At 37.3% G+C, this 15,877-nt stretch overlaps 2 protein-coding genes across 2 annotated transcripts; both read right to left on the reverse strand.

Moving 5' to 3' along the window:
* Positions 1-10,212: 10,212 nt before the first annotated feature.
* Positions 10,213-11,794, reverse strand: LOC139875877 (glucan endo-1,3-beta-glucosidase 8-like). The gene is made up of 2 exons (XM_071863169.1): positions 11,472-11,794; positions 10,213-11,386 (listed from the first exon to the last, which is right to left on the reverse strand). Exons 1-2 carry the CDS (start codon positions 11,792-11,794, stop codon positions 10,213-10,215), a joined length of 1,497 nt encoding a protein of 498 aa, XP_071719270.1.
* A 1,098-nt stretch (positions 11,795-12,892) lies between these two features.
* Positions 12,893-15,777, reverse strand: LOC139876862 (pyruvate dehydrogenase E1 component subunit alpha-3, chloroplastic-like). Its single transcript, XM_071864243.1, has 3 exons — positions 15,321-15,777; positions 13,672-14,452; positions 12,893-13,322 (listed from the first exon to the last, which is right to left on the reverse strand). The coding sequence occupies exons 1-3, from the start codon at positions 15,579-15,581 to the stop codon at positions 13,045-13,047; spliced, it is 1,320 nt and encodes a 439-aa protein (XP_071720344.1). The 5' UTR covers positions 15,582-15,777; the 3' UTR covers positions 12,893-13,044.
* Between the last annotated feature and the right edge of the window lie 100 nt (positions 15,778-15,877).

The raw sequence follows: 15,877 nt of genomic DNA on the forward strand, positions 1-15,877 counted from the left end.
TAAGAAAAGTAGCAACCCATATTCTTCTAACCAGGCAATTCCACATTTTTCAAAATTATACTTCATGAAATATCCTCTGCTGACAGTACCATCAGCTGAGAACATAACTGACCCCCAAAGCAGACTTGAGTTGGCTCCTCATCGTGTTGAACCAGTTCAGGCTACTGCACAACCTGAATGTTACTTGTATCATGATAAGAGTCACACTCCTACATCATTACCAGCCAGAACTCTTACACAATCTGGGTCAACATGTGTTGTCAATAAGTCAGCAGAGTCACAGCTACACTTACAGACACCTTACTCTATCTCAATCAAAGGGCTGACTAAATCACCAATCTGTCCCCAGAGACCAACACCAGATGCAATTGTTGAGTAAAATTTATTTGGTTCTACAGTTGTTAACATTAAATGTTCTTTTATTTCAGTTCTTAGCAGGGTAGATGAACAAGCAGAGGGGGAGCATGAAAAGAATCCTATTGTTTATACTGAAGAGCTCTCTGCTTCTGCTACTGGTGTTGGTACTGCTGATTTTTCTACTAGTGGTGCTGATACTAGTACTGTTGCTTCTACTGCTGCTGGTGATACTGGAGCTAACGTGGTTGTTGGTTCCACTGTTCTTAATGTTAATGAGGAGTTAGTTGCTACTGATACTACTGCTACTCCTCCTGCTATCTCCAGTATTGCTACCTCAACTACTGACTCTTAAGTAGTTGATGAGATGATTGTAGAACCTCCTCCTGTTCTTGAAGAGGTCATTGATAATATTGTTAAGGAGGTTCTAGTTTCTGAACCTACTGGTTCTGTTGGTACTCCGGATGTTGCTGATATTCAATCAAGATAATTTATTAATGTGGATTCTGCTGGTAATCTACATGTTTATGAGTCAACAACGGATACTTTCTTTAAAGGTGCTGCAGATACTGCCTCTTCACCTTCTGCACAGTCACCTGTTGCTATTACTGGTTCTATGGAACCAACTATGGATGCTGGTACCTCTATTGCTGCTAACACTGCTTCTACTCAGGCTTCCATTTCTGGTGAAAAGCCCAAGTATGTGTGCAAGGTACCAGATCCAGATGAAGTTGTGCCCAACTTCATTTACAGGGGAGCTTCTATTTCTCCCAAAGTTGCCTTGCTGGTAGATCATCTGACTATTGATCCTCAACGTGCATTAATTTCAGCCAGCAAATTACCTGACGAGGAGCTGACTGAATTACTATCTCAGCTTGATCGACCAGCACGTGAAGAGGTATATGAGAGGCTGGCCACACTGGAGCAGATTAATGAACAACCTTACTACCATCTGTTTGGCATCGCCCTAACTATTTCTCCATGGCCTGGTACTTAGAGGCCTCTCAAGTTCATCATTGATCCTGATACTAAAAAATGTGTGATACAGAATGTTCATGATTTGCCAGTACCTTCTGATTCATCAGCCTCTTCCTCATCATCTTCTTCATCTGATGATGATGCTGATAAAGGTACTGGTAAGGACGAGCCAGTCATTCATGATGATGTGTCTGGCTCCAAACACAAACCAGTGGATCTAAGTGATGATGTTGATGATGCTGCTGCAAAGGATACCAGTGGTTCTAAACCTTCGGGTGAAGGTAAAAATGATGGTGATCATGGTGACGAGTCAGATAATGACCTTCCACCTCCACCACCCCACGGAGGTACTCCTGTTGTAGCTGCCTGTGATCTCCTCTCAACCAGTGGTTCTGTTGATTCTGAGGTGGTTGAGGTATTTACTCTGGTTGTCTACAGGACAGTTGCCATAATCACACCTGATATCACCAAAACAATTAGGGAAACTCTTACTGACTGCATGGCTGAAGCTATTCGCAGAGCTGGGTGCATTACAACGTCTACTATTGAAGGCCAGCTCAAACAAGTATGTGCCTTTGCAGATTTAGTAGTTGATGCCATTTGCCAACACCATGAAGGAGAAGAGAAACTTAAGCAGTGAATCATCTCTCATAATGAATATACTGATCATATTACCCATCTTCAAGCTGAACTTGATGCTGCAAATCAAAGGAACATGTTCCTTAATGAAGAAAACAGGGAACTAGAAGAGATATTGGAGTCACATGAAAGGCAGATGGCTACCATGATTCCTGCTTCTGCTTATGTTACTTTGGTGGAGACAATGCAATGCATGGCTTCTCTTCAGGCTGATGTCAGAGCGAGTGTTGATCAAATAGCCATGGGTGTTGCTAGGAATGAAGTCAGATCTTCAAACCTTTATCTCAGGCAATATGGTGTCGATCCTGGTGCCCATCTATCTCCTGCTGATGCTGACTGGAACAACTTTGCTTTTTCTGTTCCAGAGTCAGATAGTGATCTTGATGTACGTGTTTTCCCAGACCATCCTTCTGCCCCTGCTGATGACAAAAAGGGGGAGAAGAAAGTTAAGAAACACAAGAAGAGAAAACAAACTGAGGGGGAGCATGAGTATGAGAAAGCTCCAAAGCAGCAAAGGAGAGATGGTGATGATGGTGGTGATGGTACTGGTCAAGGTACTGGCAGTAAGCCCCAGCAACGCTCATACTGAAGCAGGTGTCACGGCTGCTGGTGAATCTTAACCCAGTATACCTGCCACATCTGTGGATGATATTGGTTCTGGCAGTAAGCCCAGTGATGCTTCTGAACTGGCTGTAGCTGAATCTTTTGTTGTCTCTCAGACCATTGAAAGAAAGATGAAAAGAAAGATGGAGAGGCATCAGAAGACAAATCAAGAATTAAATGATGCCTTTAATGCAAAATTTGAGGTCTATGCTGCTCGTAAAAGACATACAATTGAGCATAGAAGAAGCCTCGACCCTGAAAAGATGGATATTCATGATGAACTGCTCAGCATAGACAAATACAAGAGAGATGCTCTAAAAAGAAATGCTAAGTTCATGGTGAAATATGACAAAAAGAAGGCAAAGTTGTATGCTGAGCGAGCAGATAGAATTAAAAAGATGACACCTGAAGAGATGCAAGATTATTTGAATTTGACTGAGTCAGGAGGAGTTAGAGCTGATGTATTCATGAAATGGCTGGATGCTATGTTGGAAACCAGCCAATCCTCTCGACCTGCATCTTCTGCTCAGCCAGCTGCACCACAACAGCCAACACAAGTCATCAACCTTGATAATGATAATATTGAGGGGGAGTATCTTGCAATTACTTCCTATCTGCCTCCACAAGAACCAGTATCAACACAAGAACCACTAGCTGAACCCAAGCCAATTGATAAACAAAGGGTAAAATCTGCCCCTAGGGACAACCAGCCCCTAAGGAAAGAGCCCTTAGTTGAGGCAGCTGGTGAAGATACTGCGGCAGTTGTGCTAGCTGATACTGATCAGTAAGCTGGTACTGAAGACACAGCAAAGAGTGCTGTGATTGAAGACCCAGCCAGAAGTGTGCTGCTGGGTGTAACAAGTGTTGACGAACCAGCTAAGGTGGATGAGCTGGGTGCTAATAATGATGTTGATTATGTTGATGCTGCTGATTTCACAGTCTGGGGCAGGGGGAGTTCAACTTTCATTAAATCACCAATACATGCCCGGACTCTTGCTTACTTTGACAGGACACTGGATGAACGTATTGAATTTGAACCAGTGGGTCCTTCTGGCACAGCAGAATCACCTTTTATGTATCTTCCATCTTCCCCCAAGAAGAATGATAAGTATACCACTTGGGAAGATGACTCAGCTGCAAAGGGTAAGCCTGACATCAGAAAAATGAATCCAGATGAAAGGGAGGCTTACAGGCTTGCGATCACTGTTCCTGAGCTGCTTGAACAAAGAGCATCAGCTATACCAGAAAGAATTCGCCACATCAGAATGTTGTATCATCCTTTGGACCAGCAATTCTATATTAATGCCTTGGAATTCAACATTGATGTTAGTATGTATCTATTCAACAGTGGTCAAAGGCTCCATACTGATGAGGAGAAAGCCCTTTTCTATGAGGCTTTGCAGCTTGACATGGGCTTAAGTCAATATTGTGATGCCCTAAATACAGATGAGGGCAGGCAATTGATTGCAACAACAAAATCCCTTAATATTACTGTTAATGATTATCTTTTAAGTGTTCAACTTGAAAAGCAAAGAAGGGAGGATGCTGATGCCGAATATGCTGAGAGGCTGAGGCTTCAGGAAGAAGAAGCTAAGTTGGCTGCTGATAGAAAACAAGAGGTTGCATTCCTCAAGTTAGCTAAAGCCATACTTAAAGAACAGGATAAGGCATTTGATGAACTGAAAGCTGCTGAGAAGGTACCTGCTGCAACTCCTATTGAAACTGAAAGAACCATAGAATTATCTGATCATTTCTTTAGGAGTAAATACACTGATGTTATGACCAGAAGATCTAACCCTGGTAAGATCATCAAGGTGCATAAAGGCACAAAAAGGTCCTTCAGTATTAGCAGGGATAATAATGTTCATGAGAGGGTAGATTACACTGAACTAAGAACCTTAGGATTCAGTGAATGGATGGAGATACTGCAGTACTTTATTGGTAAAGGTAAAAGTGGTATTAAAGATACACAGAAACCTGAACTTCAAGAACTCTTTAACAAGGCAATCAAGTATGGGAATGCAACAGAAGTGAATGTAGAAGAAGTTCTTTCACAAAAGCCTAAAAAGAAGAAATCTATTGGTGCAGGCCCACACAGAAGAGATCCCATCATTCTACCCCCTCAAATTCCAGTATTTGATCCTACTGAGATACCTATCTTATTCCCTGAAGCCTGGGCAGCCGTGAAAGTGAAGGAAGAAGAGCTATCTGGTGATGAACAAGAGAAAGATAAAGATAAAGATGGATAGCCTTCTAGTGCTTAACTGTGTCTTTTGTCATTTCATGTTTCATTATACTGCTTTGTAAATTATTATATATACTCTGTTGTAATGAAAATAAAATGAGTTTATCTTCAAAATCATATCAATTTATAAGATATAGATAACTCAGCAAAAGATCCCAAAACAAACCAAAAAGGGACAAATTTACTGACTATTTTTCATTAAGTCCCTTAGTGCTGACTTTAGTGCTTTCTCTATATGTTATAGGTTTTGTCATCATCAAATAGGGGGAGATTGTTGAGTCCTCAAAATAATTAAGGATTTAATTATGAAAAAAAAGAATTTATTTGCACTAAGATGTAATGTGCAGCCAGCACAAGTTTATTTTTGTATAGACAGCAAATATTGCTATGTCGAGTGTCTAGTATGCTGCCTAGTCTACTAGCACAAGGTAGACAATATTCTTCAAATCAGCACAGGATGTGTACTCAGCAATTCAAGAATATCAAGTGACTCAACATAGAAGAACCAGCATAGCTGGATAGCAGCATACAACACAAGACAGCTATGCTCCATTACAAGCATAGTAGTTTCCTGAGTGGTCTACATCAATTGTACTATTCAACAGAAGTTGAAGACAAAGTTGAACATAAAAGGATACGATGCGGCGACTGACAAGTGACCTTACAAGACTACGCGAGAATGCAGAAGTTTAACTCATGTGCAGACATGTGTTATACTTTGTCAAAGCCTAGAGAACACAACATTCTATTTGTTTAAACAAATAGTGGTGCCAAACCGAATTAGGGTGTTCCTGCCAATAGCTACCAAAGAGGAAAGAAGGGAGCACGCTCTCTGACACAATTGTCCCCACAAGTACAGACATCCTATGTACCAGTGAACAATAGAACAATTACACGGTTAATAGGACCACTATAAATTGGTGTATCCACTATTGTAACAACTAGTGGTGTGTGTTTATTTATTTAGAGTCCAAACGTGTAATAGCTTAGAATATCCTCAATAGCTATACTTAGGTAAATCTGTATCAACCAACTATAATTCCGCCAAGGATAGTTGTAATTTTTTGTGATTTAATCAATAAAGAATAAAACGTTGAAAATTACCTTTGACTCTATTTAATTTACTTGCTTGAATACTAAACTGTCTAAACTGTTTAAGTTAATTAAAAAGAATTGTATTCACCCCCCTCTACAATACTCCTGTTGTTTATCAAGGGACCAACCGTTTCGACTATGCCGATGCAGCTATAATAACCCAGCCTCTATCGCTGCCCGGAAGGATACCTTGAAACCGATCCAAGGGCAACTTCAATCCCTCCAGTTTGTAATCTCCATCTTCTCATCTTTTGGATGAAAGGATTTAATTATTTAATTCTCTTGTTTTTTGCCAAAAAAAAAAAAAAAATTAGCACTATACCTCAAACGTTTTCATTACTAGTTAACTAGTTAAAAACACATAATGTAGCCTCTGCAATTGTTTATCGGCAAAATGTTTTTGTTTTTTTGGTTTCGCAGAGAAAACCTCCCTAGCAACAATCACATTGGGCTCCACTAGCGAGTAAAACCTAGGGTGACGAGCTCCCCCGAGCGACGAGATCCGTAACCGGGTGAATTGCGCACATTGACGCCCATCTGGTCAAGAGCCCATTTTTAATTCGATTTTGACGTAGATTCGAACCTGGATCTCCTGCTTCATAGGGAACTCGATGGCCAATAGGTTACGCCCAAGTAGTTATGGCAAAGAGTTTTTAAAATAACAAATGTGCCTCATCTATTATTCTTGTGAAAAATCGGATATAAACATTCACGAATCAGTGTACATAAATACAAGTGCTTTTTTAATTGTCATAGTTACAAGTATTGAATTCTTCATATGAAATGATTTTCTTTTTTTCTTTTTTTCTGAACGGCGATTTTTTAACATCAGTAGATCATTTATTTTAACGACCTTCATCATTTGCACGTAACACGCACGTTGGCGGAAACCCGAATTCGATCGACGGTACCCGGGAACACATCCATTCGGATAATGTTCCGCGTAGAAGTCCGTGAACGAATACGGTAAAACCTCTCTATAAAGTCTATTGGAACATATATGTTCTTTCATGCTTTTTATTCCATGTCACTCAAATATAAAATATACAATAAATAAATATATAAGAGCAAAACAATACCAAAAACACCTTGAGACTGCATTGTGACTACTTTTCCATGGCTAGACTCACTAGGCTAATACTAGCATTTAAATTTAAATTTAAATAAATAATAAAATACATGCTGCTTGTAAACGTGGAGTAACAATAACGAAGTCTTCTGCCTTTGACTATTGACCCATGATCTCCACTAGACTACTGACTACTTATCCTTTTAACTTGTAAAACCCACGTCTAAACACTCTCTTTTTCGTTCAACTACCTACAAATGTGGATCACATAACATTCGGCCCAAATTTAAAATCTTTCATTTTGGACTAAGGCTCGGGTTTCCAAGATTACTTAACATGGTCAATATATACGACCATTATTAGTGTTCAGTTGTTTTAAAGAAAATCATGTCATCCCTAGGATCGAACCCATGACCCCTTCCTATTCCATGATTCAAAGGACATTGGGGAACCGTTCTCTTCTTGAGTCGGGAAGCAATGTTTGTTTGCTCAAACATTATATGAGTGAGTAAAGATATTGACTATTGGTTTTGTGAATATTAGGTAGTATTTGCAGATGGACTAAATACATGATTGCTCAGGCTTTCAAATTTCGTGATCACTTTTCTTGAATGTAACCTCTTAGAAAATGTTTGGAAATCAATGGTAACTTCCAACAATAATAAGAGATCAGAATTTTACTCCTATTTGTTACAAAAAGGATATTCGAATTAGGAGTTTGGACATAGTCGATGCATATGGTGCGTAATGGGTACAAATCAAGGTAAACAATAAGACTACCTTGTGTTGTAGCTAATGTGGTAGTCTCTCTTAGTGAGAAGTCAGGAGTTCGACTCCCGTGCGGTGCAACATTGGACACAAGGTTGCCCCTTTACCCTTGAATTCCACACAAGGGTGCCTTTCGCACATCGCGTTGCGGGGGCAGTGTGGGAGGGGGTTTTACCGCTCATGCCCTCGGATTTGGCCGGGTTTTATCCTGGACAGCAGTTGGGGGCAGGTTATGCAACTGCAGATGAACACGTGGGTGGTTAAGTCCCCATGAATGATCTCGTACAGCTGTTAAAATAAAAGGTAAACAATAAGGCCATTTGTAGTGATGGTAGAGATTTTAAAAGGTTATGGTCTGGATCGTCCCGTCAATTCCAATTTTTCATATGGGCCCTGTTAAATTAATAAAAAAATAGGTCTTTTGTATATATAAAAGTTTTAAATATATGTAAGAATTTCAGTAAATACTAAAAAATTAGATTAAGTATCAGCATCAGTCATAACAATAATTTTCGTAAGTATTACATATTGTTAGGTTATAGACCTAGTTATGGTAAGGTTGTAATTAACGAAGTGTAATGCGGTGGTTGTATGAAGATATTGACATAATCTGCTCTTATTATTAACTTTTTTTTTCTTTTCTTGTAAGCTAATGAAAGAAACATTACAAGAGCCTTGATTTAGATAACGTTATTGATTATATAAGCGTATCTATAAATAACAAATATGTAGAATTAAATATTAATCTATCTATAATCTATCTATCTATCTATCTATATACTTTAATAAATCTCTAAAATGATGATGTCATCATTAAGCTTAATTTTCATAATGATGATGTCATAGTTATATATTAACTTAATTTAAAAAATAATACAAAATTTTTTATAAAAGAAAATATTAATCTCTCATAAATTGTAATTTTATTTTTCTAAAAAAATTTAAAAGACATTTATTATTATTATTATTAAATTAAAAATATAAATATAAATACTCAACTTTGAACGAACTTTATGTTTGTAAAATTTATGACAAGTTTCTTAATCGTAATCCGTGGTTCCACGGGGCAATAAATTAAATGACTTTAACATTTACATTCACTTAATACGTAAAACATATCATTAAACTGTTTCATTTAAATAAACCCGTGTTTCCACGGGTCATTTCACTAGTATAATATAAATCTCTAAAATGATAATTTCATAAAAAAAGATAATTTAGACTTAAAAAAATTCAAAAATAAATAAAAAAATCTAAGCTCTGATGATGTCATTAAAATAATTTATTGCATTTAATTAAAATATTTAATATTTAAAATAATGATGTTATAAATAAAGATTATTCAAGCTTAAAAAAAATTTAAAAATAGATAGAAAAAAATCTAAGCTCCCATGATGATGTCATTAAAATAATTTATTGTAATTAATTAAAATATCAACTTGTTAATTGTATAATATATGAAACATTATGTACCACCTTATAATAAAATAACCCATAACCATATGTACAATATTTGAAGCATTATGTACAACCTTATGGTAAAACACCTCCATAATCATATGTAAAATATTTGAAGCAATATATACAACCTTATAATAAAACACATCATGACCATATGTACAAACTTTAAAACAAATTGTACAATCGTTTACAAAACACCCTACCATGAACACATGTACAAATTTGAAGAATATTGTGCAAATTTTATATAATAAATGTATTTTAATTTTTGAAAGATTGCAAGAGTCATTTGTTATTACTAATAATTATTATTAAAAATAAATATACTCATTTTTAAAGCAAACTTTATAATTATAATTATAATTATAATTATAATTATAATTATTATATTATTATTATTTAAACATGAATTCTCTTTACGGGATTAATTACGTTACATATATATGCAAAATACATATCTCAATAAAAGGTTGTAATATAGGCTTTATAACAAGGAAATAGTGGTTGTGACGAAAATTGAAAGAGGGTGGTAGGTGAATAAATGTAGTTCATTTACCCTGATCAAATTAAGTATATTAATATGTTTGTAAATACAACGATAAGTTTTTGTCGGAATCCTTGGTTCCACGATTCATTAAACTAAATGACTTTAATATTTATATTCACTTAATACTTAAAACATATAATTAAACTGTTTCGTTTAAACAAACATGTAATTTTACGGGTCAATTCACTAGTATAAATAATAAAAAAGTAAATGGCACACAAGTTCTTGAAGATGAGTAAACACTACTCGAAATATCCCCAAAAGATAGGAGTTTCCATAGACATTAACTAATCTCATAAAAAAATAAAAAATTCCAAACTATTTTGTAAAATATAAACAACAATCACTCATGTATATTTCATCAAAATTTTGTTATTGAAATAATGGGTTTATTACTCTTGTTATTGTTGAGGAACTTGTTAAAAAATTTTATATATAAAACGGTGGTACTAACTAAAAGAAAATTAATGAAACCATGGTTAAAAGTGTTAAAACCATCATAATCATCGGCTGAGGAACGTTTGAGTCCGATGATGAAAACGATGATGGTGATGGTGATGGTGATTCCGGATCATATTCCGACAGTTCGTATGGCTTGATTTGGATATTGAACTTGCAATTATCCGTAGACGGGTCTTTGTCAACTTCATAGGCTAACCCTTGAAAATCGCAACTTGCTTTCAACTGTTTAGACACTTGAAAGAACGAGTTTATAGCATAAGATGCCTTATCATCATAATCTAGACCGCCACATGATCCACCATCAACGGTTGCACTACAATCGGCGCGATCACATGCGTAAGTGGTGGTCTCGTTCAGTTTGTGTTTATCATGAGGCGCGTTTGGCTTCAAAACACACCATTTCTTAGATTGATATTCTACGTGTTTGGCTCCGACCAATGTCTTGTTTTCGCCTTTTTCTAATAATAAGTTAGTTTTAAACTTCGGTTGACCCGCATAGTCAAACAAACCCCAATGTCGCTCAAAGTCCCCGGGAAGTGTACTCTTAGCGTCCTCATCAAGGAGACCAAAAAGGTACACTTCGATATAACCAGGGCGTAATGGTGTTCCTTTATCACCCGCTATTCGTGGTAAAAACCCGTTATAAAACCTAGAAGCAAGAGATATGTTGGCCCACTTATTTCCGTCAGTGGGCCAACCTATCTCCCCAATTACTATAGACATATTCTGATGGCCAATTTGTTTCAAAGCCGAAACACAAGTGTCGAAATGTGCATCAAACACATTCGTGTACTCGACGTTGCCATCTTTAATACCATCACCACCATCGAAAAACGCATAGTCAACTGGAAAACCACCGTCCCCAATCGCAAGGCTCAAAAACGGATAGATATTGACGATAAACGGAGCGTTATTCTTTGATAAAAAATCCACTATCTCTTCGACCTCATCAGAAACATCAGGCCGAAAAATCCCTGCAGATGGATACGGCCTCCACGGTGGGGACATGTAAATATCCCCATTGAACGGAACCGAGGCCTTGATCTTGTCTCCGAGTTTTGACTCATTCAACGCTCGTTGAATATTCTCTAGCGCAGGTAACGTTGAGTTGATAAACCTATCCTTATAGTCTTTTAAAAACGGCTCGTTCCCAACAGCCACACTCCTACACAATCAAAGATAATGAACTAACAATTTGTTCGCGAACTAATCATATAAAAAAATTTAACTGTTAACAACTCGTAACGTACATTATCTTGACCTTTTTGTCAACGTATTTGACAATGTTATCTTTGACCCATTTCACGGCGTTGTTTTTGATAGTCATAGCCTCTAGATCCAGATTCTTGATGCCCACCATGACCTCAATATCGGTATCCACTAACGATGTTAACACATTTGGATCGGTGTCAAATAGTTTAACCTTCTTAATCCCGTTGTCTTTTAACATCTGAACCACCGTTTCAGGCGGGAGTTGATGACTGGATTTGGTGCCCCAATTCACACCCAACCCTAAAGAGTACGATTGAGAAAGATTTAATATGATCGCACCTGCAAACAAGAGATTTACCATATTCGGAAGCCTTAACATATTTTCCCCCTGCCATTTTTACAAACCGAATCAAAACAAACACCCCATTACATATGAAATTTAAAAGGAAGAACGATATGTTCACGAGAATGGTAAAACTTACAAAGTTACTCTGCAATCAGTGCAAACACCACCATCAGATTCGGTCAGGTGTTGATGTTAAGGTTGTTATAATGTCAATTTTGTGTAAGAATGTTAAGATTTTTCGAGACTTATTATATAGGAGCTTCTGCTCGCTTTTGTCGATTGTGTGTAACAATGGCAAGAGTTTCGAAACTCGTTATATAGGAGCTTCTACTCCCTTTTGTCACCAACACTTTCCCTTAAAGTATGGAACAAAGATCCAAAAATAATGCCTAGTTAGTCCCATAAATTTATTTCTATTATAGGGAATATTGTTCCAAGTGTTTCCCTCTTTTATTTCTAATATGAAAATATGAAATATGAGAATAATTAATATGAAATCAATATGAATATGAATAATGACGTCTGAATCTGTCAAAAATTTGTCTATTTTATTGTCCTAAATGAACCATGTTAGTAATAAAATGAGTACTATTTCGTTAAAACTGCATCAAATTGAACTATAAAACTTCAGTAAATTGGTCCATAAAACAGCACCATATTGAACCATAAAACTGAAGTAAATTGAACAATAAAACTGCACCATCTTGAACTATGGATCTGCATCAAATTTTTTTTTTTTTTTTTTTTTTTTTTTTTTTTTGACGGCGGTTAGGACTTAGGAGTCACTGATGGGGACCCGAACGCGATGTAGGAACCCACTTGCCCAATCATTTCCTTGGTCGAACTATTACAGTCCTACCGCCCCCCTCAGGAGGAAACCCCCACGACGAATCCATACGGGCATCGCGTGTGGTAAAACCCCCCTCGGGAGAGGTTCGAACGCAAGATGTCCGCAACCTCTGAGGACCATGGAATAGTCGGGTAACAAGAGAAAATTGCAGCGAGTGGGAGTCGAGCCCCCTGACCTCCTATATGGGAAGTCAGGTCACCACAACTACGCCAACTCCTTGTTCAAACAAGTGCAGAAAAATGGAACATATTTTGTCTAATGGAACCACAAAATTTTCAATCATAATTTCTTTATAATTATTAGACTACAACACTGATTTGTAGGCACAAGGTAGCACAAGAAATATAAAAATTTAAAAAATATAGTGAAACCAAAAACAGTTCATTAAAAAAAAAAAAAAAATTAAATAAACAACTTAGACCTGCGCTGTGCCTTCAGTAAATTTCGGGTCCTCACACCTGTACTTTCCATCGGGTCCAATTCCAAAACCTCTTGGATCAGCAAAAACGTTTTCCAACAGTTGGCTTCTAGATGGAGCTGGGCTTTCATCCGCAAACTCGACTGCATCCTCAACCACTTCATCTATCTTCTTCTCGATCGCTTTCAAGTCTGCTTCACTCACTAGCTTGCTTTCAATCAGATATTTCTTTAATTGTGTTATTGGGTCACGGGCTGCGTAATGGGCCTTCTCAGCTACCATGTTTAAAAAAATAATGTTAGTCCACCAAATTTAACGATGTACAATTTATACTCCATCCGTAATAAAAAACTGCCCACTTTACTATTTTTGTTTGTCCCAAAAATAAAAATAGTACCTTAATTTTTATAACAAAAAAACCATTAAAGTTCCAGTTATGCCATTTTTATTATTAGAAAATCTTCCCTTAATTAACATTTAAATTAGCTCATTGAATAAAGGGCATAATAGACAATTCACATATATATTTTGAATCCAACAAAAAGTCAAACCAGACAATAACTCTTTGAGGAACTCTTTGAGGAAAGGAGCAACTTGCAAGATTTAAAAACATGAGTAACACACCTGGGTCACGAAGCTCATCAGGGTCGGCCAATGAGTGTCCTCTAAACCTATAAGTCTCACATTCAACCAATGTCGGGCCTTCACCTCTTCTAGCCCTCCCAATAGCCTCTTTAGCAACCTCCCTCACCTTCAACACATCCATACCATCAACATGAACTCCCGGCATCCCAAAAGCGGGACCCTTTTTCCATATCTCCGGATCCGAAGTCGCACGCAAATGAGACATCCCAATCGCCCACAAATTGTTCTCAACAACGAATATGATCGGAAGTTTCCATAAAGCCGCCATGTTCAAACACTCAAAAAACTGACCATTGTTTGCCGTCCCGTCTCCGAAAAACGCCAAAGTGACATGATCACAATCAGCTTCTTTCAAAACTTCCCGTTTGTACTTGCTAGTGAATGCTGCACCGGTAGCAACCGGAATTCCTTCTCCAATAAAAGCGAACCCACCGAGCACGTTGTGTTCGGCAGAGAACATGTGCATGGACCCACCTTGCCCACGACAACAACCAGTTTTTTTCCCGAAAAGCTCGCTCATAACCGCGCGTGCGGGTACCCCTTTGCTCAAAGCATGAACGTGGTCACGATAAGTGCTCACGACACTATCTTCCTTCTTCAATAGCTTAATGAAACCTGAAGAAACAGCTTCTTGGCCGTTGTACAAATGAACAAAACCGAACATTTTACCCCTATAATACATTTGTGCACACATGTCCTCAAACGCTCTGCCCAAGTACATGTCCTCGTATACCTCTAGACCTTCTTCTTTCGTAAGCAACTACACACACAGAGAACAGAAGCCGATAACATATTTAATAACAAGAGAACTCAATGTTTAACATATAGCCTAGCAGTTACAGCTTCCAAATACAACTAACATTTGTTATTAGGGTAAATTGCACATTAAAAGAAGCAAACTATTGTCTGATTATCATACCAAAATATCATACCAAAATATAAACAAACTTTCAATCCCTTCATATATTTAAAAATATTTTACGGAGTATATATTTTCACATACTTTGAAGTAACATATTATTAAGAACATGAAGAAACTCCAGAGCTTATTTCTATATTTTTTAAAGCTGCGTTAGAAATCACTGACGAGGATAGAAACCACCCACCGGATCATTTTCCACGCTCAAACGCGCTTCCGGGCGAAAACCCGAACCGCATAACAGGGACCCAATCCATCAATCCATATGGGCATGTGGATCGGGTCAAATTCCTGAGTACGCATCGGTAAAACCTCCCTCGCAGGCTTTTTACATAGCAGGGATCGAACCCTTGACCTCAACCATGGCCAATACACGAGGTATTGGGGCTGAATCATTGGGCCACGAAGGCGGTTGCAGAGCTGATTTCTATTATTGATAATTTTGGTAGTTAAAACTTTAAAATCGATAATCAGATAATCGTTCGTTTCAAATCTATCCAATTGGTCGTTATAATATGTGACAAAATATATCTCGATAATAAGGTAGTTGGCCAACCATTTGTACAAGGCACATACAGAACTTTACTTATCTATGACCTAATCATACAATTCTAATGCAATTACTAATGCTGACGTGTCAAATAACAATAAATCTAAACAAATTATAATTCTATTATAACAATTCAGGTAAAAAAAAAAAAAAACTTACAAGATTAGAAGTAGATTTAGCTTTTTTTTCCTTGACAACATCGGAAACAGCAACAACAGTAGAAGAAGAAGCAGCAGATCGACGTGGTGAAATGGATCGGGTTAGGGTTAGGGTATGGGTTCGGGTTGATCCGAGAAATGGAGATGATAATGAAGTGAACTTACAATTATTATTACTAGTGAACGAATGCGGATGTGTGGATGCATGAACATTGAGATTGAGAGGTTGAATAATTTTGATTTTGGCTCCAACAAAAGCCATTTGTTGTTATATGAATTAGGGTTTTGATTTGATTTGATTGAAGAATGAAATTGGGGATGGATTGAAGGGAGATTTTAATTTAATTAATTTATGAATGAATAAATAAAAAGGGGGACGGAGAGAACAAGAATGAGTGAGATGTAGAAATAACCGTCTTCCTTGACTTGTTGTAGTAGTCCCCCCTGTGTGTGTTTGTTTCGTCCACCCAACTGGTAACAACTATGGAACTAGTTTGAATATCAAACTTTCTAATTCCATATTGCACTGTGGTTTTGAATAGCTAACCATTCAGCATT

This window comes from Rutidosis leptorrhynchoides, chromosome 11 (genome assembly GCF_046630445.1).
Source record: "Rutidosis leptorrhynchoides isolate AG116_Rl617_1_P2 chromosome 11, CSIRO_AGI_Rlap_v1, whole genome shotgun sequence".
NCBI lineage: Eukaryota > Viridiplantae > Streptophyta > Magnoliopsida > Asterales > Asteraceae > Rutidosis > Rutidosis leptorrhynchoides.

Excerpts from the sequence above, each read along its gene's own strand:
- LOC139875877 (XM_071863169.1), bottom strand. The coding sequence starts at position 11,794 with ATGGTAAATCTCTTGTTTGCAGGTGCGATCATATTAAATCTTTCTCAA. Across the intron at positions 11,387-11,471 it reads GACAAAAAGGTCAAGATAAT|GAGTGTGGCTGTTGGGAACG; the intron begins GTACGTTACGAG and ends TTGATTGTGTAG.
- LOC139876862 (XM_071864243.1), bottom strand. The coding sequence starts at position 15,581 with ATGGCTTTTGTTGGAGCCAAAATCAAAATTATTCAACCTCTCAATCTC. Across the intron at positions 14,453-15,320 it reads CTAAATCTACTTCTAATCTT|TTGCTTACGAAAGAAGAAGG; the intron begins GTAAGTTTTTTT and ends CTGTGTGTGTAG. Across the intron at positions 13,323-13,671 it reads TGATGAGCTTCGTGACCCAG|CTGAGAAGGCCCATTACGCA; the intron begins GTGTGTTACTCA and ends TAAACATGGTAG.